Source organism: Chiloscyllium plagiosum, unplaced genomic scaffold, assembly GCF_037043375.1.
Source record: "Chiloscyllium plagiosum isolate Xiang-an unplaced genomic scaffold, Cpla_swu_hap1 HiC_scaffold_16, whole genome shotgun sequence".
In the NCBI taxonomy this organism is placed as follows: domain Eukaryota; kingdom Metazoa; phylum Chordata; class Chondrichthyes; order Orectolobiformes; family Hemiscylliidae; genus Chiloscyllium; species Chiloscyllium plagiosum.
Genome location: NW_028270154.1, coordinates 81,093,060 through 81,117,249, shown reverse-complemented (window position 1 = coordinate 81,117,249; position 24,190 = coordinate 81,093,060). Strand labels below are relative to the sequence as shown.

At 42.4% G+C, this 24,190-nt stretch overlaps 1 protein-coding gene across 1 annotated transcript in view; it reads right to left on the bottom strand.

Annotated features, from left to right (window-relative positions):
- The window catches only part of adam19b (ADAM metallopeptidase domain 19b), a 172,821-nt gene that overhangs the window by 19,306 nt on the left and 129,325 nt on the right, over nt 1-24,190 (bottom strand). The window contains exons 17-20 of the mRNA XM_043703984.2: nt 22,846-22,923; nt 20,715-20,823; nt 13,985-14,132; nt 10,907-10,982 (exon numbers count right to left, since the gene is read on the bottom strand). Coding sequence (XP_043559919.2) covers nt 10,907-10,982; nt 13,985-14,132; nt 20,715-20,823; nt 22,846-22,923 — 411 coding nt within the window. The remainder of the gene's footprint in view (nt 1-10,906; nt 10,983-13,984; nt 14,133-20,714; nt 20,824-22,845; nt 22,924-24,190) is intronic.

Below are 24,190 nucleotides of genomic sequence, written 5' to 3'. Positions count from 1 at the left end.
GAGACCAGAATTGCATGCAATATTCCAACAGTGGCCTAACCAATGTTCTGTACAGCCGCAACATGACCTCCCAACTCCTGTACTCAATACTCTGACCAATAAAGGAAAGCATACTAAATGCCTTCTTCACTATCCTATCTACCTGCAACTCCACTTTCAAGGAGCTATGAACCTGCACTCCAAGGTCTCTTTGGTCAGCAACACTCCCTAGGACCTTAGCATTAAGTGTATAAGTCCTGCTAAGATTTGTTTTCCCAAAATGCAGCACCTCGCATTTATCTGAATTAAACTTCATCTGCCACTTCTCAGCCCATTGGCCCATTTGGTCCAGATCCTATTTTAATCTGAGGTAAACCTCTTCGCTGTCCACTACACCTCCAATTTTGGTGTCATCTGCAAACTTACTAACTTTTCGTCTTATGCTCGCATCCAAATCATTTATGTAAATGACAAAAAGTAGAGGACCCAGCACCCATCCTTGTGGCACTCCACTGGTCACAGGCCTCCAGTCTGAAAAACAACCCTCCACCACCACCCTCTGTCTTCTACCTTTGAGCCAGTTCTGTATCCAAATGGCTAGTTCTCCCTGTTTTCCATGAGATCTAACCTTGCTAATCAGTGTCCCATGGGGAACCTTGTCGAGCGCCTTATTGAAGTCACGGAGATCATAATTATACAGTAAAATTCCAATACTTGAATTATACAACTCTTGCTAGTTTATAGAGAGCGCCTATTCATAAGTTGCCAGTTAAAACAAAGTTTGCTACAAATAGACAGAATGTACAAGGGTATGTGGGAAAGACCAGAGAGTGGGACGAAGACATGTGGAGAGTCAGTGCAGATGCAAATGGATGACATAGCCTCGTTCTGTGTCATGACATTTTTCTGTGAGTTTGTGATTCTGTTAACAAGAAGGAATGCTTTTGAGGACAAGTGAAAATGTTCATTCATGTGCCTTCTGAAGCAGAACAATCGATGCCAGGTACAAAGATAATGCTGCATGTGCAGCAATCTTCCAATAACAAGACTCAGGATATGAAAAAGTCTAGTTTACCACCAGAACACCCACACAAGGTGGCTGATGACATCCAACCTGCTCAGTAAATTGAAGTGCAGAATTCCTACAGTGTGGAAGCAAGCCATTTGGCCCATCGAGTCCACACTGACCCTCTAAAGAGCATCCCACCAAGACCCCCCATAACCATGCATTTTCCCACGGCTAACCCCCCCTAGCCTGCACATTACAAGGTATTTTAGCACAGTCATTCCACCTAATCTACACATCTTTGGACTGTGGGAGGAAACCAGAGCACCCAGAAGAAACCCACGCATAATACTCCAAAGTCACCTGAGGGTAGAATCGAACCCAGGTCCCTGCTGCTATGAGGCAACAGTGCTAGCCACTGTACCGCCTCAAGTAGAGCACTTGCATGCTTCAACAGAACTGTATCCGCAGACTGAGAGTAAATATTTGTTTGAAGAAATTGGAGATAAGCCACATGTGACTCCATGAAAACCAGGCCAACGTCCACAGATTTCAGGAAATGGTTAAAAAGGAAAAAGGATTACCAGTTCCAGTCAGAAAGATATTATCTGATCGAGAAATCCAGGATGCTCCAAGAAAGAAAGTATTTGTTTCAACAGAGCAACTGCCTTCCATGGTGGGCTTTCGTGAGATTATAGGTTCCCCAGGGGATTCTAAGTGGAAATGACCTGAGTTAAGAGAGAAGGACCTCTCTGTAAAGAGAATTCAGATTAAAGGTCCTCCAGCTAAGGTAATGGACCAGTTGACCAGGAATGGCCAGCACTGCGGTGACATGGTGGGTCAGTGGTTCGCACTGCTGCCTCAGAGCACCAGGGACCTAGATTCAATTCCAGCTCCACCCATCCTGATGACAGCACAGTCTTTGAGTGCAGAAAGTTGGGGGATTTGCATGAGTTCCTCAATGAAGCAGATGTGTTTCTCACTACTCCTAATAGCCTTTAGGAGTTATGGTTTCTGTAACCTGTTCCTGTATTAAGTTACATTGTCGTTTAGACAAATGCCTCTTCTGTTAAGGCTCATCAGTGATCAATCTTTTCATGTTAGTCAGGGCTCCCTGATAAAACCAGATTAACAGCCCCAATCTACATTCGATGATGTCCAGTGAGCTGACTGAACTTGTGTTCTACCACTGATAACTAGACCGACCTTTAAACTCAGTTTAGAAAGGAGGACACAATTCTTATCTGCTCCACATGTGAGGTAATGGATGATTAGAAAATATTTAGGAAGAAGGATTGGTAACAGCAAAGAACCGAAACCAGAGAATATGACATCAGTTATCACAAACAAGACAGATGAAGAGACTCTAGAATCCTCAGAGATGGGTTATGATAGGTCGTTCTTCTGTAACATGATGGTTGCGTTCTTCTTAGAGAAAAATCGCGCTTTAGAAATAGTGCTTAAAGTGTTGCCGATGTAGTTGCATTACAGCCAACACGTTTTAATCAGGGAAAATCTCCATTTAAATATGTTTTATAATTTTTCTGTTTTGAAATAGTTTTTTATTCTCTTGTTGTGAGTGTATTAAAGAGCCTCTCTTTTTGTGAATTTTATATGTTCTATGCTTGGGATGTTTTGGATGGGGCTTCTTCTCCCGAGGGGTCTCGGACTTGCCCGGACGATTATGGTTAGTCATTCGAATAAATGGTGCACCTGGAATGTCAAGGGGAGTAATTCACCAATCAAAAGGAAGAAAATATTATCAAACCGCAAGAAAGAAAGGGTTGGTATAGCTCTCCTACAGGAGACACATTTATTGGATAAAGAACATTTGAAATTACGACAGGGTGGATTTGATCAGGCCTTCTTTTCTTCCTTCAGCTCAAAAAGTAGGGGAGTTGTCATCCTTACTCGGAAGAATCTCCCTTTCAAAATCCTAAATCAGATAAAAGACGAATCTGGACGATATATTCTAATTAAAGCCCTTATAAATGGAGAGGAATATGGGATCTTAAATCTGTATTGTCACCCGGCACATCCTTTTAAATTTATAATGAAGCCTTCTCCAAATTGATGGCTCTCGGTGCTCGTCATACAATTATAGGAGGAGACTTTAATTGTATTATGGACCCGGGAATAGATAGGATTCCCAAGAATACTGCAGGAGTATCCCCCAGATCCAGACAATTGATGGATCTGAACAAAGAATTAGGACTAGTAGATATGTGGAGATGCCTTCACCCACAGGGCAGAGATTTTTCTTTTTACTCCAATCCACATAAATGACACACTACAATTGATATGTTTTTTTGCCCCTTCGATTTTTTAAAATTCCATATCATCCTGTAAAATAGGTAGTATAATAATTTCTGATCACGCTGCTGTATATATGGAAATCAAGGCGAGGAACAATGAGACATCCCCCCGGCATTGGCGTATGGATTCTTTCCTGATGAAAGATAGTAAATTTGTAAAGTACTTCTCTCAAGAATTTAAAACTTTTTTGAAAATCAATTCAGGTACGGCTAGCAACCCATCAATGATGTGGGAGACCATCAAAGCTTACGTGTGAGGTTTGATCATTTCATACTCGGCGACCGAGAAAAAATTAAAAGGAGAACAACAGCGTCTGCTTGAAGCTCGCTTAAAAGCAGCTCAAACAGCATACGCTGACAGACCTTCTATTATCAAATTATGGCCCTTAGGACAGCTCTAAACACCACGCTTACCCAAACGGCCAAGAGAGAAATATTATTTGCAAAACAAAGGTTATAGGAATTTGGCGATAAACCTGGTAGATACTTAGCATTTCTCGCAAAGAAAAAAAAGGCCCCTCAAACTATCACATCTATCAAGGAAAGTGCGGGTACTCTGACTCACGATCACAAAAGGATTAATGCAATCTTCAGAAAATTTTATTCTGATTTATATAAATCGCAGGATTGCGAAGATAGAGCTAGGAGGATGCAGTCATTTTTGACTTGACCTTTCCAGACCTAACCCCGGAACAGGTATCGGTCCTGAATGTTCCCCTAACAATCCAAGAAATACTTGACGCAATCAGGCAACTTCAGAACAGTAAGCCACCTGGCCCAGATGGATTTCATCGAGGAGAAAGTGAGGTCTGCAGATGCTGGAGATCAAAGTTGAAACTTTATTGCTGGAACAGCACAGCAGGTCAGGCAGCATCCAGGGAACAGGAGATTCGACGTTTCGGGCACAGGCCAAAGAAGGGCCTGTGCCCGAAACGTCGAATCTCCTGTTCCCTGGATGCTGCCTGACCTGCTGTGCTGTTCCAGCAATAAAGTTTCAACCCAGATGGATTTCAAGCTGAATTCTACAAAGAATTTACAGGAATACTGGCTGGCCCATTTATGGACAAGTATAGCTACTCATACAGTCAGGGCTGTCTCCCGCCTTCACTGAAAGAGGCAAATATCTCTCTTATTCTCAAAAAAAGGAAAGGACCCAGAAGATTGCGCGTCATACAGACCAATATCCTTGCAAAATGTAGATCTTAAAATCCTTTCTAAAACGTTAGCATTGAGGCTAGAAAGGGTATTGCCATATATCATAAGGGAGGATCAGATGGGGTTTATTAAGGGCAGTAGATCATCCAATAATGTTAGAAGAGTTTGAATGTGATTCAAGCCTGCCATCAGGAAAAAATACCAGGAGTTGTAGTCTCATTAGACGCGGAAAAGGCATTCGACAGGGTTGAATGGTCATACCTGTTTTACACATTGGAAAGGTTTGGCATTGGAAAGGTATTTGCCAAATGGGTCTCAACACTGTATAATGATCCCAAAGCAGTTGTGATTACCAGTGGACTAGGCTCGGATAGCTTCAGTGTGGATAGTGGCTGCTGTCAGGGATGTCCTCTCTCACCATTACTATTTACGCTAATAATTGAGCCACTAGCAGAAGCTATTCGGGCTGACTCTAATATAACGGCCCTGAGGATTGGTACAGGTAAACATAAAATTACCCTTTATACAGATGATATTCTCCTATTCCTCAGTAATCCTTTGATGTCCGTGCCTCGCTTAATCCAAGTTATTAATACATTTAGTGCATTTTCAGGCTACAAAATTAATTTTTCAAAATCAGAGGCTATGCCAATGGGTGGCTTTGCTAGTATATCCCACCTATCGGACGGATCCCACTTTCCCTTTCGGTGGTCCCTGGAGGGTTTCTTATATTTAGGCATTTTTATCACCCCAGTACTTGGCCAGCTATACAAGGCTAACTTTGTGCATTTACTGGAGGGGGTAAGGCAGGACCTCCAACGATAGGGAGACCTTCCAATTTCCTGGTTAGGCAGAATAGCACTAATTAAAATGAATGTCCTGCCCTGTCTCCTATACCCTATGAGAATGCTCCCGGTGATGCTGCCGCGTTGGTACTATGCAAACTGTAAGGCTGGCTGGGTTCCTTCATCTGGAATCATAGACGGCCCCTCATTAAGCTGAGGAAGGTACAGCTTCCACAGGCAAGGGGAGGACTGGATTTTCCAGATTTTAGGAAATATCAGTTAAGTTCCCTATTAAGCTACATAGCTGATTGGGTCTTATCTGACCCACAATCAATCAGGCTGGACATCGAGGCTTCTCAAGTAAAATGCCCACTTATTAACATCTTATTTTCAGACAAGAGGAAAATCATTACGGACCACTGTAAAAGCCGTATAATAATAAATATAATTAAAGCTTGGAATATAATGCAGCAAAATAAGGGCAATTCACATAAAACATCCCCCTACACTCCGATAGTGGGGTCATGGGGGTTTCAACCAGGGCTTACAGATGCCACATTCAAACTCTGGAGATCCAGGGGTATCTCCTGTTTAGGGATCTGTTTAAGGAAGGGGCCCTGATGTCTTTTGAACAGCTGCATCAGAAATTTGGATTACCTAATGGTGATCTCTTTCGATACTTCCAAATTCTAGATTACATACAGAAGAAGACTACGCTATTAGATAGTCTTTATAAATCAGACAGAGAACGTAGAGTGTTATGGCCAATGGGGGTACCATCGGTCAGCACTCCTTATCATTTATTACATGATGAAGTATCGGAAGATCTGGACAATCTGCTTAAAACATGGGATCAGGATTTGTGGCTGGAAATCTCCATAGAAATTTGGAATGACATTTGGGAAAATGCCAGAAAAATCTCCATCTGCAACAGACCCAGGCCATTCAGTTGAAGATACTTCACAGGGCCCATATAGCACCAGACTGCTTGGCAAAATTTAAGGCAGGAGCATCTCCAATGTGTCCGAAATGCAAAATAGAGGTGGGCACTCTTGTACACTGCTTATGGACTTGTCTTAAGATCCATAAATATTGGACTAAAGTAGCAAATGCCTTGACAGAAATCTTGGGAACGGAAATTAGAGTGGATCCAGTATCTCTCGTTTTGGGCTTTTCGAGTTTACCTTCCCTGGATGTGCACGGGAAGAGATTATTTTCCATTCTCTCTTTCTGTGCAAGGAAAAATATTTTGGTGAACGGGTGGCTGAGGGCCCTCCTGGACTTTCGAATTGACACAGAATAATCATGGAATGTATTCCCCCTGATTTCCTTACAAATATGGTGCACCAAAAAACCAAATTATTCCATAAAATATGGCAGCCCTACTTGAATTACATAGATACAGATATTTCGGCCATTCTATTAAGGGCACTTATCTAATTGAGACAATGACCCTGGCTGATCCGGGGCCCTTTGGGAGAGGAATCCCGCATGAATACGGGCTTTGTTGCGATCTGATGTTAACACATTCCGAGCATGTACTTTACTCAATTTCTGTGTTATCCGTCGTTTTTCTCTTTTCTTGAGTAATTTAAGAGATTTAATCATACACTCTAGTTAGTTGGAGGTTAGATTAGTAGTTAGTTGTGTTTTGTCTTTTTTTTCTTTTCGGTATCTCTCCTTTTGTTTGGCAGAGTTTGGCTATTATTTATTTAAGATTTAATTGTATATCAATGTTTGTACTTGGGGGGGGGTTTTTTATTTGTAAACTTGTAAAAGCATGTTAAATTTTCAATAAAAATATTTATTAAAAAAAAGCGATGGCCCTAAAATGTGGTTTAAATGTAAGGTGACAGAGAGCCAGTGGAATTAGCTTTAAAGTTAAAAATCACACAACACCAGGTTATAGTCCAGCAGGTTTATTTGGAAGCACACTAGCTTTCATACCTCCACATCTTAGCTTTAAAGATCTAGAGGGAAGTTAGCAGAAGGAAATTGTAGATGCTCTGGTTATTTTGTGAGCTTAACGTGGAAATTAATTTTGGCAGTGGACTGGAAAGTGATTAATTTAACTAGCCTCTTAACAATAGAGGAAATGCCAGGAATTTATGGGCCAATTAGATTTAGTTGCATCTAATTACTTGAGTCTATAATTCAGGATTAAAGCATGTCACTCCTGGAGAAAACGGGAAATAATTGGGGCAGTTGGCATAGATTTTCAAAGGCAGGTTGAGTTTAGTCAGTTGTATATATCTCTTATAGAATTATACAAATGAAATCATAGAGTTATAGAGTCAAACAGCACAGAAAAAGATCATTCCATCCAATTCGTCCATGTCAACCAAGTTTCCCAAACGAAACTAGTCCTATTTGCCTGCATTTGATCCATATCCCTTTAAAATTTTCTTGTTCATGTACTTGTCAAAATATTTTTTAAATGTTGTAACTATACCAGCATTTACCACTTCCTCTGGCAGTTCATTCCAGATATGAACCACCCTCTGTGAAAAGGGTGGTTGCCGCTCGGGTCCCATTTACACCTTTTGCCTCTTACCTTAAAAGATATGCCCTCTGGTTTTGAACTCCTCTGTCCTAGGAAAAAGGTATTATGGACCAGGCCAGACCCCCTCAAGAAGATAGCCTAGACTCTAACTTTTCATTATGTTAAAGGTAGATGTGTAGTGGATATTCCAGGTGTGATGCAGCTGGTCAAGCCACTCGGCTTTAGGCAAAACAGAATTTATTTAAACACTACATTTGAAACATAAGCAAAAGAAAGCAGAATTTAGAAGAACTTAACTATTTGATAACTCGCCCAACTAAATACAGCAACTTAACTAATTAACTGTTCCGATTGAGTAACATCCTATAAACACACGTCTTGGCAAAAAGGTAAATTCAAACAGAGATTCTTACAGGCAGGAGGGAACAATATCCAGTGTATCTATGTCCCTCATGATTTTATAAACCTTTATAAGGTTACCCCTCAGCCTCCTACTCACCAGTGAAAAAAAGTCCCAGCATATTCAGCCTCTTCTTATAATTCAAATTCTGCAATGCTGGTAACATTCTCGTAAATCTTTTCTGTGCTGTCTCCAATTTAATAGTATTCTTCCTATGGCAGGGTGACCAGAACAGTACGCAGTACTCCAAAGTAGTCTCAGTAATGGTCTGTACAATCCCAACTCCTATACTCAATGGTCTTAGCAATGAAGGCAAGTGTGAAAAATGTGGTTTAAGTGGACTTTGAAAAGAGTGGGATAGGAAACAATTAGGACAGAGACAAGGAGGACTATTGAACTGACCACTGCTTAGAAAGCAAAAAGTAGCAATGATGGGATGTTCATCAGAGTTTACATTTTGCTGCTTTCATAAACATGTATGATCTTGCAGATAAAAGGACTGATGTCAAAAATTGGGGTGGCACGGTGGTGCAGTGGTTAGCACTGCTGCCTCAAAGCATCAGGGTAGCAGACTTGATTCCAGCCTCAGGTGACTGTTAGTGTGGAGTTTGTATATTCTCCCTGTGTCTGCGTGAGTTTCCTCCCACAGTCCAAAGATGTGCAAGTTAGGTGAATTGGCCATGCCAAATTGCCCATACTGTTAGGTGCATTAGTCAGAGGGAAGTGGGTTCCTCTTCGGAGGGTCGGTGTGGACTTGTTGGGCCGAAGGACCTGTTTCCACACTGTAGGGGATCTAATCAAACTACTAACATCTTTTTTGATGTTAAAAGCACTAAAGGGGCATAGACACAAACTGGCAGTTTGGGGGGCAGCTACGTTGTAATGTTTTATACATTTATTTATTTTTTATATGAATAGAGAAAAGGAATTGAAGGGTAACATTGTAAAAGGAATAAAAACATAAGAGGCTTTGATGTGTGAGTAGGAAAGGCTATTAAAAATGCAACAAAATAAAACTAGTTAACTTTACTTTCTCTGCATAGATGCCACCAGACCTGTCGAGTTTCTCCAGCAAATTTTGTCTTTGTTTCATATTTCCATCATCAGCAGTTCTTTATTTTACATTTTAAAACTGAATTGTTTGTTTTGTAGTTATAGATGTAGAATACAAAATGGAGAAGGCAGATTCAAGTTAAGCAGGGAGGGGTGGGTGGTGGAGAACAAAAGTTTCCTGGTTCATCTCCATAGCAACACCTTGACTAGAAAGAGTCAACCTGGTTAACCAGTCTCTTCCCTTTTCTCATGCTGTACAAATTGTTTGTTCCCTTTGAAAAATGATATTCTTGCATCTGTTCTGAAGAGTACATGGTGAAACGCTTTGCTGGTGTTTTGCAGCAGCACCTGAAGTTAATACGTTCTCAGTTAGGCTACATTTGGACTTTATTGCACCAATTTGGGTTTATCAACTAGACTTATATGACAATGCTGTTATTTTAAAAAGAATTTTGTGTCCTAAGCTTTTTGAAGAGAGTTTGTAAAGCCAGGGGTGCCGAGGGATCTAAGGACATGGATTATTTTTTAAACAGTTTAACAATGGAAGGGGAGACGTCCTTTTCCCAGTTCAGGTTTTCCTGTGTGTTTTTTAGCTGTAATAGTCACAAGATGAGTGAGTACCAGAAGGGTTGCAAGCTTCAGTAAATGATTCCTAACTGACCTTTCCCTGAGATCTCTCTCTGGATATTGTTCCCTCCTGCCTGTAAGAATCTCTGTTTGAATTTACCTTTTTGCCAAGACGTGTGTCTATAGGATGTTACTCGATCGGAACAGTTAATTAGTTAAGTTGCTGTATTTAGTCGGGCGAGTTATCAAATAGTTAAATTCTTCTAAATTCTACTTTCTTTTGCTCATGTTTCAAATGTATTGTTTAAATAAATTCTGTTTTGCTTAAAGCCGATTGGCTTGACCAGCTGCATCACACCTGGAATATCCACTACACATCTACCTTTAACATAATGAAACGTTAGAGTCTAGGCTACCTTCTTAAGGGGGTCTGGCCTGGTCTATAATACATAACAGAAACCTAGATTCATTGGAAAGTTAGGAGGAAGGAGGTTTTGGAATTAAAGTTGAGACTTTTAAAAAATGCACTGGCTCTGAGAGGGTTAAATTAATCAGATTTTCAGAGGGTTGTGGCAGGTTGAGTTGCAGTAGAGAGTTTCAATGGTTGGTTAAATAGTAACAGGGTGTCACAAGTTCAGAAAAAGAAAGCGAAGTTTGGAAAAATGTTTCTTTGCGCAATGGATTGGAAGAATGAGGAATTATTGTTGACTCGTACTTATTTTAAAAAGGAAGAGGATTGTTATCTTGAACAAGGCATTGAGTGCAAAAGGGCATGGGCAGGAATTAGATGGTGAATACATGGTTCACTTGACTAGTCTCTGTACTGCAATACATTAAGACTACGTTCTAAGATATCCCAGTTGATACTGATCATCTTCCAAGTCTGATTGACATTCAGCCATGATGACTCTGAAAAATAACGATTACTGATCTGCTTCCTCACTGATCATTCTGATATTAAGTGCTGTGTAACCAAGCACTGGTTCAGTTGTCTCACTGCAAGCTAGAAATTGAATCAGGGGCCTTCAGGTCTCGTCAGTCCAATATATCATCTATCAAATACCCAGTGAGCCATTTATGGAGTTAACTCTTCCACTGGATATTCCCTTCCCCTGAATTAGTACCATTTTCTCTTAAGCTTACCTTTGTATCTTTGTTTCTGATTTGGAAGGTTGGGTTTGAGTGGCCGTTTTTAATTTTCTGGTCCACGTTATTATCACTGGGAAAAGAAATAGGATAGCTCATACTCTGCTTAAATAACAGATTGTAAATTTCAAACATCGATTCCATTAAAGTGCAAACAAACAAATTTCTTTAGGTTGGAACTTGATGAACATTTTCAAGCGTGTTCTTGCGTACAGATTGTTCTATAACACAACAGTTGTGTTCCTCTGTAACCTCGCACTATCGAAAATTGTGCTGTGGAAAACTGCTATAGAAAATCATGCTGTACAAGGTCACTGATAGAAAATCGCCATATCCATTCAATTGAAAGTGTGTGTTGTGCAAACAACGGCCACACTTCGTCAATCGTGTTATAGCCAATTTGTGTTGACGAAACTCATGTTACAGCAGAATGATCTATATCTACAGGAATATGGGCACACTGATGTCTGCTAGAGAGTGTGTCAGTGTGCAGTTATGTCAGACCTGATCTTTCTTCTTCCTTGTTTAAGAGTCATGTGATTGTTTGCATCTGTACGATTGCATGTGCATATGTGCATGCATGTATGTTTATGTGCATTGATATATGTGTGCACACATGCTTTTCAGTCTGGACGTATTAATGCTCGTTAGAAGATTCTGTGCCTGTATGTACAGTCTTACCTCGAATGTTCAGTTTCTAGTTAATACTACAAAAGTAAGCTTAAGTTATGTCAGGGCAGCTCAGCCATGAGGAATATGGAATAATGAACACTTCATGCACCCAAGATGAACACGTACAATAAGCGTTGATGGCTGCAGAAAGCTGAGCTCTGGGTTTCATAACTTAAGTAGCTGCTGGAATCAGTGTGGTGCAACACCAAAGCTTGAGAGCTACATGGATAGAGATGGTCACACCACAAGTTAGGGGTATGCAGGGAGTTGGCAACGGGGACCAGCAGAGAGTACAAGAGAACCAGGCAGGTCATCCCCACTGATGTCCTGCTCAACTTTCATTCCTCCTTTCTAGATAAAGGTGCAGGTGATGGCTTCTCAGAGAAGAATAGCAAACTCCAGGCTCATCGCGCCACAGGGGAGAAGGAAGAAGAGTGAAGAACAGACAGATGTTCCCGCAATCACAGAGTGACTTCAGGATGATGTGCTGCCTTCCTGGTATTAGGGTCATGGATATCACAGAAACGGCTGTAGGGCACATGTCAAGGGGCAGGTGACCGGCCAGAGGTACTCAAGAGTGCATTAGATGACTACCTAAACAGAAATAATGAGGAGGGCTTTGGAGAAAGGATGGGAGCATGGCACTAAGTCACGATTGTAGTGCAAACATGGTGGGCTGAATGGCTTCCTTTTGTGTTGTTACAGTTCTGTGATTCAATGTGTATGTGTTTGTCTGTGTGTGTGTGTGCGCGTGTGCTCACGCATGTGTGTATTTATTGGTGTGTGCGTGCTTGTGTGTGCACACATGTATGCATGTGTTTGTGTGTGCAGACATGTGTATGTGTGAGTATACATGCTTAAAAGCCTGAGTATTAATGTTTGTGTGAAGGTTTTGTGGCAGTATGAGGGAACTTAAGAACATAGCCTCAGCCTCAAAGCTTCAGCCTCTCCATTTGTATTGTATTTGTGTGTTGCGTGTGCATATATGTATACTTTTGTCCGTTTTTTGACAGGGTTTTTTGACAGAATGTGCATGCATTTGTGTGTGGGGGTGTGCAATCATAATATTGAGAGCCAATCTTTCTGCTTTAGACCCGACAACAACGTCACAGCATGAAGGAATAAAAGGCAAAAGTGTTGGAAAGAATCAGCAGATTTGGCAGTGGAAACAGAAACAGTTTGAGTCAAACTTGATTCTTGCTCAGAACGAGTTGGGTCAGACTTGAAATATTAACTCTGTTTGTCTCTCCACAGATGCTGCCAGACCTGCTGAGTTTCTCCAGCAATTTCTGCTCCAATTTCAGGTTCTCAGCATTTGAAGTATTTTGCTTTTGCAAAAGTATTAAGGGGTTCTAGACAATTAGAACATATATAATGCAATGCTATGAACAATGCGTTATAACCTCATCACTCAGGTTAGAATGGTGCAGTATCGCTACATAATCTGGGGTCAACCTCTGTATTAGGCTGAGACACTATATAGAAGATGGAGGATTGTAAAAAAATTGTAGACTGATGGAGTGGTATCAAAGCTTGGGATAACTGTGAAAAATCTCTTTAAAAGAGAGGATGGACAGGAGCATCTGAGAGACAATGCTGTAGTCTTTACATATCACAACCCAATTCAGCAGCTTATAGCATTGGACATCTCTTCACGTCATTGAGAAAAACTGCCTTAACCTTCAGCAGCTTTATGACATCATATTTTGTTTCCAATCCCTAATCATTCTGAAAAAATAAATGCAAATAAAATTTCAGGAAAGTTTGGTATGAAATCTTTCCATTTCCTATGGAGAGCGTTGCTCACTCTCATTGTCTTTCAATTTGCTTGGTCCACTCCTCCATATGTATTTGCAAAGGTCAGGGGACCCACACTTCAGTTGCCACTCCCGCAGTGATCACTAGGAGGTGCCAGAATAGCCCAGTTCAATTTTTGGTGGACAGATTCCTGGACTCCCCTCTTGACAAATCATGGTAGCAATATGGTTTAACCTCCTAAGATATTAGTCACCCAAAGGTTTCTTATAGAGTTTGTGACCTGGGTCACTGAGGTCAACTTCAAATAATTCCAAATACTCTGAGGTAAAGGAGGAACAAAGGCTGAATATTCCCTCAGTATCTATGTTTATGATGGCTATCTATGGTTAGCAAGTTATTTGCAAAAGGACAGATGTCATTTGGAATCCCTGACCCAGCAGAACAATCGAGTGATGAGAAGATACAGACTGGCTCCCTGAGGAGCCCCAATTTTCTTAAAGGAAATTGTAGCCTGGACCTTCTTGCTCATAGGAGAATAGCTGGAATCAGTTCATGAGTAAAATTAGTGTCACATAAAAGAATAATGGAGGTGACAGAGATTCCCTCTGAAAATGTGAGATAAGTTAGACACAAAGGTCAAATTACCAGAACTGTTTGTCATCAGGCCCTAAGTTCTTGATGTCCTTCGGAGAGATGTTGTTTCTTCGTCGATAGCAGTAATGCAGAGTTACTGCAATGCCACACAGCAACAATACAATTGGCACCACAATTCCCACCACAATCAGGCTGTTGTCTGCAAAAAAATATTGGTTCATATGAATAAACACAAAGCTTCTGGATTCTGGAAATCTGAACCAAAAGCAGAGTATGCTGGAGAAACGCAACAGGTCTGGCGGCATCTGTTGAGTGAAAAGCAGAGTCAATGTTTCGAGTCCAGAACCATTCTGAGAAAGGGTCACTGAAGTCAAAAATATTAACTCGCTTAACTGATGCTGCTAGACTGATGTCTTTCTCCAGCACTCTCTGTTTTTAGTTCATGTGGGACTCACTTTTAATTTACTCTCAATCATATTTATGAAATATAAATGTCATGTTGGAATAAACATAATCTGCTGCTGCCTTGAACATATGAACGAGGAACAGGAGTAGACCACTTGGCGCTTGAAACCTGCTCCACCATTCGAAAAGACCATGGCTGATCTGATTTTAGCCTTAACTCCATTATTTTGCACATCCCCGATAATCGTTCATCCCTTTGGTAATGAAAACTCTATCTACCTCTGCCTTACAAAGATTTAAAGATTCTGCATCCACGTTATCATGTTTTCATTCAACTGTTAAACAAAATAAATTAATCTGAACTAGGAGAGATAGGCACCTCACTGTTTGTCATTTTCTCTACATGCCTCTGGGAATTGGTTCATGTGCAAAGCAGAGAGTTTCTCCTGGATGAAAGGGTCCGAGGAATATCAGCTGCATTGCAGCCCTCTCACCTCTCGGTCAGAATGTCATCCACTCCAGTCATGTCAGCTCATTACCCAGGCTGGTGTTCCAGTCTAATACTGAAGGGGTGATAGATCGTTGGAGGTCTCAACTTTCAGTTGGGACAGTATACTGTCCTCTTGGGTAGATGTAAAAGAAAACGAGGAGAATTCTCCTTAAAGCCATGACCAATACTTTCAACTCAACCAACAGCAGCTTGATCAACCATTATCACTCCTTGCTTGTTGGATCTTGCTGTGTGCAAATTAGCTGCTGCATGTTCCCAACAATACAATAGTGCTTGCACACCATGGATAGCTGATTGGTCAGAGAGTACTTTGGGGTTATCCTGAAGTCATTAAACGAAACATGCTTTTTCTAATTCAATCAGAGTGTGGGATTCACTGGCTAAGCCAGCATTTTATGCTCATTTCCAGTTGACCAGAGGGCAGTTAAGAGTCAACCATGTTGCTATAGTTCTGGAGTCACATGTAAGCCAGACCAGGTGAGGATATGTTCCTTCCCTAAAGGACATTAATGACCAAGAGGGGTTTTCCCCAACAATTGACAACAGTTTTACAGTCATCATTAAACTCTTAATTCCAGATTTTTATTGAATTCAAATTCCACCATCTACCATGGCAGTATTTGAACCCACGTCGACAGAACTTTAGCTGGGTCTTTGAATTAATTGCCTAGCAACAATACCACTAAGCCATCACCTCCTCTGTCGCCACTTCAGAAGCCTGTAGCAATTTCATGTTGTAACAAGCCGGCAGTATTGAGACTGACTGAGTGCTCCCAAAATGAAAACATTATCCATTTCCAAACACCTCAAATTGATGTTCGTAAATTGAACCTTAGGGTGGAACATATCTTTTTTTTGGTAGTAAATGTGAGGGCGGAGTGGGATGTGCATTAAGTGGTAATGAAAGCACTGCCCTTGAGACACCTCTTCAGTCACATGCCATATGACTAGTTTAAGAGTTGATAGGTGCATGTAGGTGAGTTTCTCAGCCTGTCACAGGCCTCCACATCATCCTTCTGGGTTGCCAGAGGTTGCCGGCTAGTCAGAGGCCTAAACCTCCCTCCATGCTGAGATGGTAAGTAATTTTTTTATTTTCCTATCCGGGGCTGGGGATCACAATGAAAGGAAGGTCAGGGAGGGTTCAGAGGAGAGAGCAGAAAGGGACCTTTCAGAAGCTATCCTCCTACTCCCCATCCATACTCCTAAGTGCCCGACTATGGGGCAAATAAATTCGCCAGCTGCAGCCTCACTGCCCACTCCAGCAGGCAGGTAGCCACCTTTCTGACACTCGTAGCTGGGAAGGTGGATGATCTGGACATTTATTGACCACTTGACGGCATTAACTGATGATGGTGAAGTGGCCAACAAATAACCAGATCATCCAGAACTGAAGTGAGGTGGCGAGGAGAGGACAAACTTGTCCAACTGTTCCCCTTGTGTCGTCACCAAGTATTGTGCTTGTTCCAGGGAGGGGAACTCCACCCTTAATGCCTGGCTACCAGCAACTCCACAGAGCACTGAGAGTCGCTGGCTATTCGGATGCCACTTTTACAGTGTAATAACTGGGAGAAAGTGAGCACTGCAGATGCTGGAGAGTCAGAGTCAAAAAGGATAGTGCTGGAAAAGCACAGCAGGTCAGGCAGCATCCAAGGAGCAGGGGAGTCGACGGTCCAGGCATAAGCCCTCTATCGGGAATTTTTAATACCAGTGCCACTCGATTCCCATCTTGAGCAGCTGACCAACTGTCTCTTGCACCACATCAGCAAAGGTGCTTTTACTACCTTCACAGGTTTAAACTTAAAATCCAATTCTTGGTCAAGATCTGACTGGCGATCTCAGCAGGGGTCTGGAATTGAACTTGGCCAGAGGATCCAATCGTTAACTTTGAGTAAGTTATTCCAGTTTCTATTCTATCAGCTTCAATGATGAGCTCTTGTGTCTGGAGTGGAACCTGAACCCAAAGTTCTTTAACACAGAGGCTAAAGCTTCTTAAATTCTAGAACAGACACCACAAATTAGAGAGTAGCAAGTGCCTGCCCTCTTGGGTAGAGGTAAACTATCTCAGGGCACTAATCTTAAGAAGGGGAGTTATCCTGGGTGGGTTAGTCAATAGTAATATTGTCACTAGAACTGTTCCTTCATCTGAACAGGAGGACAGGCAGTCAATTTAACATTTCATCCAAAAGGTGGCATTTCTGACAGTGCAATGCCCCCTCAATATTGCAGAGGAGGGTCAATTTAGATTTTTATGCTCATGCCACAGAGCTGTCTTGAACTGAGAACTTTGACAGCCAGAATTGAGAAGGCTACCAAGTGAGTCATGGAAGCACTCAATAGTTAAAACAAAAAGACAAAGTGCCCAAACATCTGTTGTTTTTTTTTGCTGTCTTGGACAGAAGATTCAATCTAGATTTTGGCATCGATCATTTTAGAGGAACAGCATTAGCCAGACCGCACTTTGGAACTTCTTTAATTAAATGCAGGCTAATCCATATTTTAACCCTATCTACCGACCTTGGTTCTGTAAACTGAATAAGTTAGCCAAACAAAAATTTATCAATCTCGATGATGAAATTTTTAATTGATCTTCAAAACCTTTTTTCAAGTGATGAAGTTTCCTGGCGTGAAGAGATCTTTCTTGATATTACTGGCCTGCCCCTCACCAGAGAAAATCATTTCTCTTTACCTATCTTTTAAGAATATAAAAATTAGGATCAGGGTTTGAGTATTTGGTCCCTCGCATCTACTCCGCCTTTTGGTATTACAATGGCTGAACGAATTCTAGCCTTAACCAGGCCACCCTCAATATTTTTTGACTCTGTTGTTAGTCAAAAGTCTATCTATATCTGCCATAAAATACTCACTGACGCTTCTAATACCTTTTTTGGTCAGGGAAGTTCCACAAAACAACCATCAGCAAGAAAACAAAATCTTCACACCTCCATCTTAAATGGGAGACTGTTTCATTTTAAACTCTGTCCTCTAGTTATAGTCGCTACTACATCCTTTTAGCATCCATCCTGCTAAGACTCCTCAAGAAATTGTCCAGACGTGTTTGAAACATCTCCACAACAGGTGAAATTTTACCTCTGCCCTTCTGCCCCAGAGATAGTGACATTAACGCTTGTGACGATGCTGCTCCTTTAACAATGTTATGCTGTCCATGTTTTATTTTCGGAGGGGTCATAAAGGCAGAGGTACTGATATGTCTGGAACTATCTACTTGAAAAAGTTTTAAAACACTTCTACAGTGGCCAGTTCTCCCATTTCAGGGTCTGGTTTGGTTTTAGCAGTCTGGCTGTTTTGTTTGCAGCAGCTGGTCAAGTTTTAGCTGGGGACCCAAAGAAGCAGCTCCACGCTCACCCTCACTCTCTCCGACATCTCTCCTGTAAGAACCTGGGTTTGATTTTACCTTTTTTTGCCAAGGGAGTGTTCTTGGGGATGTTGCAAATACAGAGGAACCGCGATTATCCGAAGACCAATTATCCGAAAATCGGATTATCTGAAGGAGATCACGAGGTCCCGATAAAAACATTACATCAAAGACGTGTTTCCAGCAGTGATCGCGTCTTTTGTTTACAGTGATTAAACAGGCACTGTCTTCAAATGACTGACCTCCCGCCCTCTCTCTCTCTCCCCACACTTTCCTTGGTGTTCTACAGAGGGGTGTACCCTTAAACCACCCTTCTTTCCAGATAATCTGACCAACATTGTCGTGTACAGGCAGAAGTGGAACCTGTCAAAATGTTGCAGAAAAAGGTTGTGCGTGAAGATTGTGCGCATGTGCGCGCTATTTGGAGACTTATCCCACAAAGGCAGCAGTAGCAGTTTTGTTGTTGTTGTCCAGTCTGGCTGCCCCAGAGAGGGGGTGGGGGCTGTGCTGGATGGGGATGGTGGGGTGTGTAGCATTGGGCCAGGCCGGGGGTGGGGGGGTTGTTGAACGAGGTTGGAGCTGGGGGAGGTGTTGGACAGGGTTGGGGGGTGGGCGGTGTTGGATGGGGTTGTGGTGCGGGGGGAGGTAATGGACGGTGTTGTTGGCGGGGGGGCGAGATGATGGACAGTTGGGGGCAAGAGGCAGTGTTGGACAGGATTTGGGAGCATGGGGGTCAGTTTTGGACGGTTGGGGGAGGAGGGGACGTGATGGACGGTGTTTGGGGTGGGGGGGAGGTGATGGGACGGTGTTTGGGGCGGGGGGAGGTAATGGGCGGTTGGGGGCTGGAGGCAGTGTTGGAAGGGTTTTGGGGGATGGGGCAGTGTTGGACGGGGTTGGGAGCAGGCGGGGGATGAGCGGGTGTTGGACAAGGGTGGGAGGGGTGGGGTCCCACGTGCTATATGCTACTGCAGTGTCCTGAACGAGGAGCAGACTTTAAAAACTCCGAGCCCCAGAGGAAAGGCATTTAATTGATTAACTGAATAATCAATTATCCGAACGAAATAGTGCCCGCCCATCTTGTTCGGATAATTGAGGTTCCCCTGTATTTGGAACAGCATTGTTAAGATGCGATAGAGTCGACTGGATTTTCAGATAGTTTAAGTTATTCTAACTTTGGTTCTCTTTTGCTCATGTTTCATTCAGTGGTTTGTGAATAAATCGTGTTTTGTTTAAAACTGAGTAGTTTGGCCAGATGCATCACTCCTGGAATGTCCACTTTACACCTGCTTAAAACAACTAGAAAATTTAGGGTCTGAGTGATCTTCTTGACGGGATCTGGCCTAATCCATAATACACTGCACACAAGACCCTCCTCAATTTCTTACGTATTTCAATAAAATATCTTCAGATCCTTAATTTTCTGTACTGAAGGGATTATAATACCAGTCTGTGCAACCTTTCCTCATAATTTGGGGTGGCACGGTGGCTCAGTGGTTAGCACTGCTACCTCATAATGCCAGGGACTCAGGTTCAATCCCTGCCTTGGGTTACTGTCTGTGTGGAGTTTGCACATTTTCCTTGTACCTGTGTGGGTTTCCTCCCACAATCTAAAGATTTGCAGGCCAGGTGAATTGGCCATGCGAAATTGCCTATAGTGTTTGGTATGTTAGAACCTCTTTGGAGGGTTGGTGTGGACGTGTTGGGCTGAAGGGCCTGTTTCCCTACCGTAGTTAATCTTTAAGAAAACTTTTGGCACAGTACACCTTTTTGGTCTCCTTATTTAAAGAGGGATACACATGTTTGGACCTTCAGTGAAGGTTCACTGGATTGATTCCTTTGAGAAAAGGACCCATTGAAGCACTTTTTGAGGAGACTTGACCAGGCAAGATTGAACGAGGATGTTTTCCCTTCTGTGGAAAATCTAGATCAAAGGGGCCAGTCTCAAATTAAGCAGTTTCCTAATAAAGGCAGAGGTAAGGGGCAACTGCCTGTTTCTGCAGGTTGTTAAGAATTCAGAATTCTCTACCTGTGACAGCAGTGGAGCCTTTGTCATGAAATACATTCAGAGCTGACTTGAACAGTTTTCTCACCTACAGGGAAGTCAGAGGTTTCCAATGTACAGTTATTGAAACATTAATTCTGTTTCTTTGTCTGCAGATGCTGCCAGACCTGCTGGGTTTCTCGAGCGTTTTCTGTTTCCATTTTAGATTGCTAGCACGCACAGTATTTTGTTTTCATATGAGAGTTATTGGTGGGGCGCACAGACAGGAAAGTAGAGTTAAGATCGTAATCAGATCAACCATGATCTTACTGAATAATGGAGCAACATAGAACGCTAAAGGCCTACTCCTGCTCCTACCTCAAGTATTTCAAATCTTTCAGCAACGATATCAGTCTGGTTAATCAGCTTTGCTGATTCCTGTAGCATAGTGCCCAGGACTGAATGCAGTGGAATGCAGCACAGTGACAGACAGCAATCATTGCCCACTTACAGTCTGGCGCTCCAACTCCACCGTCCACGCTGCCTCCATACCCAGGCTTGTTACAGAACGGAGGTGCCCAGCCCGCCTCACAGTGACAGTTATGCTTGTTGTTACAAACCTGGGCCAATAAGAAAAGACAGTCAACAAACCCAATACCTTATATGTGATTCTTTGGTCAAAATCGCTTCATCGGCCAAAATTTGCAACTTTGTGCTCTTTCAAAGATCTTGAGCTGGCTTGCAATTCCCTTGCCAGCTTGGCTCTCTAATTCCTCAATGCTCTACATCCCAACCCAATGCTCTCTGCTCTTCCGTGACTGAGTTCCTGTGTTCCAAAGCTTGATCATCTCCTCCATCAAGCCAAGTGGACCCACACTCTTTCTAAACATCTCCACCTTATTAATCTGTTAGACCTTCTCTTCAAAAACCTAATTCTTAGGCCTTGCCTTTATTCACCTCACTACTTGGCTGCTCATTCCTGTTTGGGATTCAGTGCCTCTCTCTTCCCTTCTCTGCTTTCTGCAAGCTGTTACTTGATTCTTAAGTGTGGTGCTGGAAAAGCACAGCAGGTCACACAGCATTCGAGAAGCAGGAGAATCGACGTTTCGGGCATAAGCCGTTCATCAGGAATGAAGCCCAGTCATCAGGCTCATTCCTGATGAAGGGCTTATGCCCGAAATATCAATTCTCCTGCTCCTCAGATGCTGCCTAACCTGCTGTGCTTTTCCAGCACCAAACTCTTGAATCTGATCTCCAACATCTGCAGTCCTCACTTTCTCTTACTTGACTCTTGTTGAGTTTGATCTGCACTGACAGTCCAAATGTAATGCCCTGGATTTATTAAAGTCAACATTCAATGTTAGGTTGGATAGGCATAGGAAGCAAAACAGGACAAATGCATATGACATCAGGGAGGGCAAATACAATTCAAACAATTTGCTCATACGCTCAATAAAAACAGAAAGAACTGCGGGTCCTGTAAATCAGAAACAAAAACAGAAGTTGCTGGAAAAACTCAGCAGGTCAGGTACCATCTGTGGAGAGAAATCAGACCTAATGTTTTGGGTCTAGTGACCCTTCCTCAGAACTGATAGTGGCTGGGAAAATGTCGGTTTATATTCAGAAGATAGGGTGGGGGCAGGGGGATAAGAAGTAAATGATAGGTGGGGATAGAACCCAAAGAGACCATAAAACTATTAGAGCAGAAATTAGGCTTATCAGCCCATCAACTCTGCTCCGCCATTCAATCATGGCTGATAAGCTTCTCAACCCCATTCTCCTGGCTTCTCCCCATAACCCTTGATCCTCTTGACAATCAAGAACCTATCCAACTCTGTCTTAAATATACTCAATGATCTGGCCTGCACAGTCTTCTGTGGCAGTGAATTCGACAGATTCACCACTCTCTGGCTGAAGAAAAACAGTTGGACAGACAAAGGAGTGGATAATGATCTGGCTGAGAGTGTGTTATCACATAGCTTCTACCTATTGTTAGTCACTAACAGTCTCCATTAACAGCTACCTCCTAGCCAGATTGTTATCTACTCCTTGAATCAGAGAATCTCTGCAGTGTGAAAACAGGCCATTTGCCCAAAAATTCCACCCCAGTTCTCCAAAGAGTATCCCACCCAGACCCATTCCCCTAGCTACTGCACTTAACCGACACATCCTTGAACATTCTCGTCAATTTAGCATGGCCAGTTCACTTAACCTGCACATCACTGGACTGTGGGAGGAAACCCACATGGGCAATATGCAAACTCCACACAGACAGTCGCCTGAGGCTGGAATCAAACCCAAGGCCCTGGCGCTGTGAGGCAGCAGTGCTAACCACTGAGTCACCGTACATTTCTTTTCTCTCTTTGGGCTCTATCCCCACCTACTGTTCACTCCTTAATCCTTCCCTCCACCCTTCTGCACAAAAACCAACATTTTCCTAGCTACCACCAGTTCTGAGGAAGGGTCACTCAATCCGAAACATTAACTCTGATTTCTCTTCACAGATGCTGCCAGACCTGTTGAGCTTTTCCAGTAACCTCTGCTTTTGAATTTGCTCACACGAGCAGGTCCGGCTAAGGTGCCTGTTTCCATTATGTAATATTACATGTGACGGCAAAGACTGAGAGAAATTAGGTTGCTACCCCATGGTTGTGGCATTTTGCGATACATTCATCCGCCTCCAGAAACGAAGCATTCTGACACTGTCCTTCAAAGCATATCTGTGAGAACAAAAGGATTGTTTAGCGACAGGAAATGACCGTTAGGCTTCACACAGATTAATGGGAACAAATCATTGGAATTCCAGTCTAACAGCACTGTAGTGGTTCATTTACTACATCGATTGCAACTGCTGTCACTTTAAGAGGTTACTTTGTCCTGGTTTTTTTTGAAGAGAGGTTGTAAGGCAGAGGTGCTGAGCTATCTCTGAGAACGCAAACAATTTGTAAGGCCTTAGGGTTCATTTTTAAAGTTAGAACAATGGAAGAAGCCTGGCCAACCTTCACAGACCTGGCTTTCTCATTTTTTGTGGGGGGGTGGGGGGTGGGTTTAGTTTTAAGCGGAAGCCACTGGGGTCTCAAGAGTTGGAAGCTTCAGTGAATGTTTCCTGGCTGCTACACTCTCTGAATTTTCTCTTGATGCTGCTTCATCCTGGATTGGAGAACTTCATGTGAGAATCTGTGCCTGAATTTGCCTTTTTGACAAGAGGTGTGTTTAAGGGATGTTACTATATTTGAACAGTTAATTAGTGATAGATACTGTATTTACTATTTGGTTAGGTTTTCCAATAGTCAAGCTAGTCTAAATCCCTCTTTCTTTTGTGTATATTTTAACCATAGAGTTTAACTAAATTGTTTTGCTTAACATTGAGTAGTTTGACCAGTTGCATTGCATCTGAAACACAGCACTTCACATCTGTCTTTTAAAATAAGAAAATGTTAGGGTCTAGTCTACCTTCTTAAAATGTTTGGAAGGGATCTGCTCTGGTCCATGACCAGCCCACATAAGCACTAACAACATAGGTAAGAAAAGTGATGGGGATGTATGGCAGAAATTAAGGAGCTAGGGTGGAAGTTTTGAGCTAGAACAAACAGAGTTATTATCTCTGGGTTTGTTACCTGTGCTAGGCGAGGAATAGGGAGATAGAGAGCAGTTGAACACCTTGCTATAGGGATGGTGCAGGCTGGAGGGATTCAGATACCTGGATAATTGGGGCTCATTCTGGGGTAGGTGTGACCTCTAAAACAGGATGGTCTTCACCTGAACCGGAGGGGTACCAGTATCCTGGGGGAGGGAGGTTTGATAATGCTCTTCGGGAGAATTTAAACTAATCCATCAGGGGGATGGGAACCGCAATTGTAGCTCCAGTGTACAGTAGGTTGAGAGTAGTGAGATCATGAATAAGGTTTCAAGGTCGTAGGAGTGTACTGAGGCAGGAGTTGGTTTGAAGTGTGTCTACTTCAACACCAGGAGCATTTGGAATACGAT